Genomic DNA, 9,742 nt, shown 5'->3' on the forward strand with positions numbered 1-9,742 from the left:
AGAAAGTTTCTGATGTGAGGTGCCTGCCTGCTTAAGTTGTGTAAATAAACTCGATTTAGCTTTACTACAATGCTAGTGTCATAAAGTCTCTAACTCTAAATAAGTGACAAAATAGAGTTGAATGATTAGTTAATTATTTCAAAAAGTGGGCCATAAATTTGGAGAGTTAATTAAGTCAAACACAATACTTTATGCATACGCAGATTTTACGCTGCCACAATATTAAAATATTCCTCACGTGGAATATCATATTCTTCGTATCCTCACCTGAATTTGTGCATATTTTCAATAACCATTTCTAAACTGAATCAACTTTTTTTTTTCAATCTCAGGATCTGAAAATTTAGTCGTGCTACCGATGCCGTTCGACGGAAGCGCGGAGGATCCGGAGAGGGCTTCCTCGATCGAGAAGCTTCTAGAAGCTCCGCTGCCATGGATCGGCCTGTACGTCGCCGCCGCGTCTCTCGCCTGCGCGGCGGCGATGGCGGCCGACACTCTCCACGGACTATGGCGGAAGAAGCACTGGTTTCCGTCGCGATACTTCTCGATCAACGCAACTTCACTCACGCTGCTCGCGGTCTCGATGAAGCTGCCGGTAGATCTCAGCACTCGGATGTATTCCGTCACCGACCGCCTCGCCAAGATCAGCAGCCTCATCTTCATGTCCACCGCCATGGCCAATATCCTCACCTCACTCGGCTCCATGACCGATCAGGATGTGCTAATGAACGTCACAGCTTTAGGCATTTTGGTGATCACGGTGGTAGTGAATGTGGCCATACAGGTCATCCAGATGCACGCTTATTTAGGCAATCGGCTAGGGTTTCACGAAGAGCTTTTGGGGACTCTATCGATGTTGTTCCTCCTCCTCATGTTTGTTTCAACGGCGGTCATGATTCCTTCTATGAAGCGCTATTTGGAGACGAAATATCACGAGATGCATCGATCTGCTTTGATTGAGGATGAAATTGATTTGCGGAAAGTGATCACCGTTGATAAATTGAGAGTGTTGGTGAAGAAATATTGGGTGATGGCGGAAACTAGCAATCCTCAGTTTGTGATTGCTCGTTCTGTGACGTGCACCACTTCTGGAATGTTGAGCTTGATGATCTGTCTGGTTTTGGCGGAAGTCGAGATTCGGATGGCGATGGGCTTTGGTTTGCTGCAGCACTCATTCTCCAGCTATGGATGGTCAACTAAGTTTGTTCTTATAGCTCAGACTGCCGGGGTGATCGTTGGCACGATTGCTCCCGCATCGAGATGGTTAGTTGCTGTGAAATACAGCTCGTTGAATCAAGGCAGGAGGAGTTTCGGAAATGCAGTGAGTGTTGAGGACTATTGGACTCAGAAGATGGTGGAGTGGAGGCAGAGCTCTTTGTCTTTCCAAATTCGACATTTCAAGAGCAGGAAGCTTATTCATGATTTGAGAGCTTTGTTTTTGAAATCCTGCATTTCTGTTCAGCGTCTGGTTATTCTTGCTAGCAAACTAGTTCTTCTCATCTCTATCTGTTTCACTAGTCCAGTGATTTCTTGCGTTGACTATTTCACGAGGTTGAGGAGGCAGAATCGCGTAGCGCACTCTGCATCCTCACGCGATCCAGAGGTCTCGGAGAAGGTTGATCCCGAGCTGGATTTGAGCCATTATGTGATGCTGCTGGAAGGGGAAGTAGAGCTTCCTGCAGAGACTCTGGAGAATATCTGCAAAGAAATTGATCAAGTTATTCATAAAGGCAAGCTGAAAAGGCCCAATAATTTGCTCAAACTGCTCTCCAAATCTTGCAGCTTCAAAGGGGTAGGGGAATTCGACAGCAGTCAAGTTCCACCTCTGCATTCTCAAGATCTTCCCTATTGCTGGTCTCTACCTGTGGTGACGCTGGCTTGCATTGCACTTGCTCTTCCCAACGTCGAGAAGAGCAAATTGGATTGCCTGCTGAGAAGTGTGACTGAAGGGCTTCGCCTCGTGAAGCTCGTGGACAAGACCATGGATAAAAAAGGCGGTCTGGCAAACATAAGAACCGCTGCAGATGTGGTGTGGGTGAAAGTGGAACTGTACCACAAATGGCAAGACGAAGATCTTCGCAATGTGTCTGTTAAAGGGAAAAATGCTGCAGAGATACTGCAAGAGCTCTTCTATAAAGCTGAGAAGACTGTGCTCGAGTTCCAGAGAAACGCCCGGGACTGCCTCATGAAGAATCCACTAAACTGGCCTGCTAATGTGATTGCATCTAACGCGATGTATAGGATGTCCAGAACAGTCCTGCTCAACCATGGAGGCTGTGAAAATGAAGAAACAGATGATGCCTTGTTCGACAAGCTGTCTTTCATGATTGCAGATATACTGGCGGCATGCCTTACCAATCTGGCTCATGTGATAACTGTCAAGTGTCACCACAGTGCCATTGAGGTCAGGGAGAAAAGTGTGCGTAAAGCAGCTATGCTTCTGGGCGAAACTGAGGAGATTTTGGCGCTTCTCCAGCAACGACAAGTGCCAATACTTGCGCCTCGGAAGGCAACGGATATTGAAGAATGGCGCGCCTTTGTCAAGCAGGAAAAGATAGACAAACAGAGCTCCGTTACTAGGCCTAACTAAGAGAGAGCTCGGGAACACTGTGTGATGTTATTGTTTTGGCTTCTGCAAGAAGTTTGTTATCTACCACCATCATCATAGTCATGTTGTAAAATGTAAATCATGATTTTCATTTGAAGTCTGTTAATAATCTCATCTTTGATTATTGAACAATCAATTGTATGAGCAGCAGACACTGCAATTATTTCTCCGACAAATTATGGCATGCCAATCATGTCCTAACAAAAACTGGATAAGGGTCCAACATTTCAGACCGAAAATGGATCTTGATAAGTTTCTATATTTGGAACATGATCTGCTTGCATTGATAAAACATAGACTTGACTTGGTCATAACTGTGAAAGAAGAACAAAATGGCATTGTTCACACAGCAGTCAAATTTCAATAAATTGACTCCATATGAACAGAAATTCAAATTTCAATTCAAGTTGGATTTTTCTTGAAGAAGAAGAGGAGGATCACTTCTGACTTGTATTCTCTAATTGCAAAATAAATAAATGCACGAAGATTCGATGAGATTAGGTGGGGCAATTACAATTACTTCTCTGAAACCAAGTAGAACAAAAAAACCAGATTAATTAAATAATCCAATCATTTTCAATTTTAAGTAGCACGTCCTTGACATCATCAGCCTAATATTGTTGACTACTATTTCTATATACAAGTTGAATAAGATTCCAGTTTGCATTATTCATACTTCTCCTCATGTGGGACCAACAAAAAAAGAAAAGAAAAAGGAGAGATTGAAGAAACATCAGCAGTAGCAATCTCAGTTGGTAAAAGCAACGGCCTTGTTGACAATTCACATTAAGGAGATCTGTCGACAATATGCCGGGGGAAGCATTGGATATCGAGAGGAAGCTGGAGGCAGCGATGCCATGGATAGGCATGTATGTTGCTGTGGCCTCCCTCATCTGTGCTCTTGCAATGGCAGCTGATACCATCCATGGATTCAGAGGCAAGAAGCACTGGTTCCCGAGTAAAGTCTTCTCACTCAACGCAACTTCCTTGACGTTGCTAGCTGTGGCCATGAAGCTGCCAGTGGATCTCACAACTCGGATGTATGCTGCCACGGATCGCCTTGCGAAGATATGCAGCCTAGCCTTCATGTCAACTGCTATGGCCAACTTTATGACCAGTTTAGGATCAATGGAGGACAGACATCCTGATGAATGTGACTGCTTTAGCCATTCTTGTTCTCACAGTTGTGGTGAATTTCTGTGTTCAAGTCATCCAGATGAGGCAGTTTCTTCGCGGGAGGAAAATGTTTTGTGAGGAGATCACCGCAGCTGCTTTCATGCTCCTCTCACTTCTCATGGTGATATCTTCGGCTGTGATGGCGCCTGCCACTAAAAATTATCTTGAGTCCAAGTACCACGAGATGATGAAGATGGCCTCGGACGAACAAATCCTGGAGTCGATGGAGGAGGGAGATTTCATGTTTGATAAACTTAGGAACATGATCAAGAAGTATTGGGTGATGGCTGAAACCAGCAGTCCTCAGTTTGTCATTGCACGGTCTGTTACCTGCACTGCTTCTGGTATCATTTCTATGCTCACTGCTGTTCTCGTGGCGCAAGCTGAGATCAGATTGGTGATGGAGTACAAGGGAATCGACATAGCTGCCTCCACGTATGGATGGTCGACTAAATGGATTGTTCTTGCTCAGTCGTTCGGGGTGGCAGTGGGGGCGGTAGGTGTTTCAACGCGATCAAGTTCAAATGCTCGGAGAATGTGAGCCGGGGGTTCAGAGATGAGTTCAAGATCGATGGCTACTGGATACAGATGATGGTGGAGTGGAGACAGAGCTCTCTGCCTATGCAGATCAGAGACAGAAAGTGGAGGAAGTTTCTTCACAAAACCAAAGGCCTTATACTGAGTCTTCTTGTAAGAGTGCAGATTCTGATAGTTCTTTGTAGCATAGCACTTAGATACATATTTTTCTGCTTTGCAAACTCCATGCTTCCACTGTTTGAAAAGATTGAAGAGTGTATTCAGCTCTAGCAAATCACAAGTTCATGGGATTTCTGGATCACAAGTGATAGACCTGAGCCGTTATGTTCTGCTGCTCGAAGGTGAGGCCGAGCTTCCTCAGACTATCCAAGTGAACATATGTGAGGAAGTGGACAGACTGGTGAGGACCGGGAAGAAGCAGCAGCCGAAGAATCTGCTAAGCCTGCTTCACAAAGTTGGAAACTTTAAAGGGCTGAGAGAAGTCGACAAGAACCAAGTTCCGAGCCTGCATTCTCAAGAGCCTCCCAAGTGCTGGTCTTTGCCTTTGGTGACACTGACAAGTATAGCTATTGCACTTCCCAAAGAAGGAGGTGAGCTGGCTGCTGCGGAGCGTGGATGAAGGGCTGTTCTACGTGAAGCTCATCGAGAAAACAGTTGACAAGAAGGGAAATCTAGTGAACAGCAGAAATGCAGCAGATGTGATTTGGGTGGGAGTGGAGCTGTACCGCAAATGGCAGGATAACGATCTCCAAGAGACGTCTCTCAAGGGGAGGGACTCAAAGGAGACGCTGCAGGAACTGTCGAAGCAGGCAGAGAGAGATTTTGTGATGGAGCCATTTAGGCCATTGCTGCAAACTCTATGTACAGAATCTGCCAGAGGCTTCTCAAGGCATATGAAGGCGATCATCTGCAAGCGGACGAGAGACTTTTCCAACAGTTAGCCAACATGATAGCAAATATTCTAGCAGCGTCGCTTACCAATCTGACGCGCGTTGTGATCATCAAGTGTCACCAGAGGGACATCAAGAAGAAGGAGAAGAACGTGCGCGAAGCAGCTCTTCTGTTGGGAGAAACAGAAGAGATTCTTCAAGTTCTTCAGCAGCACAGAGCTACAACAAGAACGGATCCTGATGAATTGGAGTTTATTGAAAAGTGGTGTAACTTGTTGATCAAGAGGAAAGTTTAGAGTTTACTTCAGTAAATGTTTAAACAAGGCCTCAACATGGAAGCAAATGCCCATTTTTTCATGATTGGCGATAAAGGAATGAAAATTGTACAGTTTTGTGCAATCTATTTTCAAAAGTTTATTTTGAAATCTAGGATGATATTTATCAATCACACACACCAGAGATTTTTAATGTGGTGAAACTTCATTCCATTTGATATGAAGTACTGATGTAAAGTTTAGACTTTACTTCAGTGCTTCTTGAAGTCAAATCTGAAAATTGGACTTTTGCGGATTCAATCACACAACCAGAGCATATATAATCCAGTAGTAGTAAATAGAAAGTGATACTCCTCCTCATCCTGTTCAATTTGTGAGTGTGATGCACAAAGAATTTTACATATTCTTAAAGAGATGTTTTCTTTCGTTATTTATGAATGAAATTTCAATTTGTGTGACAACGAGTATACAAATTGTGAAGGCTTCCTAGCACTGAGACTACAAAGCAAGCAAGAAATGTTTAATATGAATCATACCCGAAACATTAATGAAAATGCATTGAGGATCACTTTGAAGGACGACTTACTATCCAATCAAGGTTCAGACTAGGCCCATCATGGCCTGTGCACAATTTTTGAGAAATGCACATCGATTGGACTTACCAAAACTAAAACTTAATGGCGATGTGAATCATAACGAAGAAGATGATGATGACTGAAGGTGTGTAGATGTAGGGGAGTGTGTCTCTAGTTTAGTGTTTCAAGCTAAACAGGTCCAGAGAATTCACTAAACCGCAGGGTCTAGGAGATTATTGATAGAGCTCATTACAAGCATGGTTTTATAGGGGTTTATTACACTAACATGGTTGATAATGTGTGAAAAGAATGGTGAATTTGAGTAAGCAGGAGGCTATAAAGTGTAAAAGCGACAAGTGCATGATCAACTTGATCAACTCAGAAAATGAGCGAAAAATGGTCAGAAAAGAAGCCAAGTTGATCAGTTGCGTACAAACAGTGAAGCCTGCCCAGCCGACAAGTTGATCAAGTGGAGTTTACCACATGAAGTGATGAGTCAGAGGAGAGAGAAGAAAAGATGTCATCTCAAGGGCATAAATGTCAAGACAGGATGGGCTTACCCTAGGGTTTTGGGCCCAACATCATCTTATAAATATGGAGAGAGTGCACACAAGAAGAGTGGACACCATCATCACCTTCAGTCACCTCATTTTGACCTCATTTTTCATAGCATGGAGTAAGGAGTTAGCAGCAAGATTCGTCGTTTCCACCTCTATTTTAATCTCTTCTTCCTCGTCAAGGAAAGAGGGACCTGGATCTGCTTAGAAGTCTTTGTAGTTGGAGTTTTTGTTGCACCCCGAGGGGTTAAAACAATTTCTATTCTGTTTTCAGTTCATCGTTTCCGTAGCTTAGTTGTTAATGTTTTTCTTCTAGTTGCTACTCTAGTTACCTTTCCATTGTTGATCGCTCTTTAAACCCTTGTTTGGAATTCTGTTTTAGTTACGTTTACCGAAGATCGTTTATGAAATGGAGTTTTTCGTTCAAGTTTTGTTGGATCTGATGTTCTCTGTTTTGATTGCTTTCGTTTGCTTTATTTCCGCCTTGTTTATGTGTTCTCGTAGGTAGATTTACATTTTAGTTCGTCAACTTGCATGAGAATAGGTTAGATACTTTAGATCTGCTTTTCGTTACGTCGATTTCATATGGATCTGTGTTCGTTTTATCTGATTTATGTTCTTATGTTTGTTGCTCTGTTTAGATCTGCTTTCTTTGTTTTATTTAGCTGCTTAGCGAAGAGGAAGGTAGTGGTTTGTTAGGATTGCAGTCCCTGTTACCTTTTTTATGTTTACAACTTTTAGGTAGTGCGCTTATTTTGTGTAAGTGGTCCCAAGTTACTTTTATCCTTCCGTTTTTTTAGCTTAGTTGATCAAGTTGCATGTTCCCTAGTTATGAGTAGTTTAGTCTGGATTGATCAGCTCAGTTTAATTAGTTGATCAGTTCCATTTTCCTTAGTTTAAACTTAACCCACTAAAAAGTGTGGCCGCAGCCAACCTCCCAAATGTCTCAATCCCAACTCCACTCGCATCTGTCCCTTAGGGATTCAACCCTTATTTCCCTTTACTAGTCTAATAGTATTGTGAGTTAAGGTCTTGAAGGTCCTAAGTCTCTCCGTTCGCATACCCAGCGACCAGTAGTTGTCAGCCAGCTTGAACCATCTATTGTCTGACTTGATCAAGTTGAGCAACTCTGCATGTTTTAATTTGCATGTGAACTCTAAGTACTTAGTTTCGAAAATAGGACAACTTCAATTATAAACCTATCTGAATTTTATCGTTGGGTGCACTCTCTACCACTTGAAAACCTTAAACCATCATACTATTGACTAATATAGAAGTAAGGATCGATCCCACAGAGATGGAGGGGTTTAGCAAGTATTCAGAGGATTTGGGAAGGGGTTGACTGCTGCCACGCAACACATGGGTTAAGTTTCTAACTACAAAGTTCAACAGAGCGAGAAGTAAATAAACTATCTACTTCACCTAGGAAACAGGAAAATGTACGTAAGCACTCATGACTTAAGGAAATAAAATTTAACTAGAGAGATTCAAACAACTAAACTCATGGGTCATGTTGCAAATTTCCTATCCAACCAAGGTTTAGACTAGGCTCATCATGGCCTCTGCACATTTTTTTGATAAATGCACATCGATTGGACAGAACAAAAATTAAAACTTAATGGCGATGTGAATCATAATGAAGAAGATGATGATGATGACGACACTGAAGTTATAAATGAAGTTGAACCTTCTACAAATCGTACATCAAAACACATGTCGTTTCAAATGTTGTCTATTTTTAGAGATGCTAGCGAGGAAGTGTCTTCTCCAATTATTGGCCAGACATCAAAATTGCGGTGTACGAAACGCCAAGGACCTGGAGTTTTTAGGGGGCATGATAGAGAAATGAAATAGTATAAACTTGTGCTTTATCGAGCCCCAAAATATAGTGGACTAATCCATTCAAACAATAAACCTTCAAAAAATCAAGACTCATCATCGAAATGTTTAATTATTTGGACTTTTTATAAGCTTTCATTGTGTTTCTCTATTTTCAAACATTATTATGGTGTCCTTTTTCCCCTTCAAATGTTTTATCATTTGGACTCTCTTCCATCAACTTTCAAATTGTTGTCCGATAATCAGCCATTGTGGACTTTCTTCTATCAATTTTGTTGCTCAAAATATTTTAACTAAATTAGTCGTATTTCCTATTTGACAATTTGATGCTCTCCCGACTCACAATAAGAGTCACATTTTGTCATTTCGGTCCCATCTCACAATAAGTCACATTTCACTTTTACCATAAATGGTAAGTAGGTTTCACATTCCACTAACTCACTTCACTCACATTTTATTATAAAACTAATATAAAAAAGTGAGTCACATATTCCACTAACTTTTCCAACCCACTATTCTTTACATTTCTTAAAACTTATGCTCACACCAAATATGACTCCTATTATGAGACCGAGGGATTACTATATTTTTATTGAGTTTATTTTTGAAATGAAGGCATTCTTGACCTGTAGTAGCAACTAAACCTTCATCATATACAAACTAACCAATTTTATGTAGCAAAATGAATACTAAAAAGAACCAGAACTGAAAATTTAGCAGAAATTAAGTAAAAAGACAAAATATCATTGCTAATACGTCATTAAACCCCAAAAAACAGAGAAAGTCTCATCAAAGCAAAATATAAATTTTAAAGAATCAATGCCTAACAAACTTAATGCATACTATTACACAAATATGATATGTGATGGTGGGGTCCATTACTCATATTTGTGAGTGTGGAGTAGGAGATGTAGTAGCAATTGGTATAGGTGATCATCTTTGCTCTTAGTAATGCCAAACTTTTTCCTATACTTTTTTTGTCGTTCTCAAGAGGAGGTCGAATTTAAGGCCGGATTTTTTTCTTTGTTTCTTATGCTCAAATAGGGAGTATTTTGCAGTCACGGTCGAGCACAACAATCGATAATATTTTGGGCCTTGCTAAATAATTGATTCTTTCCTTAAGCCAAAGTAGGGGTGCTTAAACGATTCCCCAGTTCTCAGTTAACCGGAACTGGAACTGGCCGGTTAATTGAGGAACCGGGAACTGGAAAACCGGTTCTTTGTTTAGCTCGAGAAAGGTTCTGCATTATCTCAGTTGTCTAGGTAGTTAAGGAAATTGGCCCCC

The 9,742-nt window shown here is 41.5% G+C and overlaps 1 protein-coding gene across 1 annotated transcript; it reads left to right on the top strand.

Annotated features, from left to right (window-relative positions):
* Positions 1-358: 358 nt before the first annotated feature.
* Positions 359-2,590, top strand: LOC121779054. The gene has a single exon (XM_042176403.1). It carries the CDS (start codon positions 359-361, stop codon positions 2,588-2,590), a length of 2,232 nt encoding a protein of 743 aa, XP_042032337.1.
* Positions 2,591-9,742: the final 7,152 nt, after the last annotated feature.

This window comes from Salvia splendens, chromosome 19 (assembly GCF_004379255.2).
Source record: "Salvia splendens isolate huo1 chromosome 19, SspV2, whole genome shotgun sequence".
Classification (NCBI taxonomy): domain Eukaryota; kingdom Viridiplantae; phylum Streptophyta; class Magnoliopsida; order Lamiales; family Lamiaceae; genus Salvia; species Salvia splendens.

Coding starts and splice junctions, on each gene's coding strand:
- LOC121779054 (XM_042176403.1), top strand. CDS start 359: ATGCCGTTCGACGGAAGCGCGGAGGATCCGGAGAGGGCTTCCTCGATC.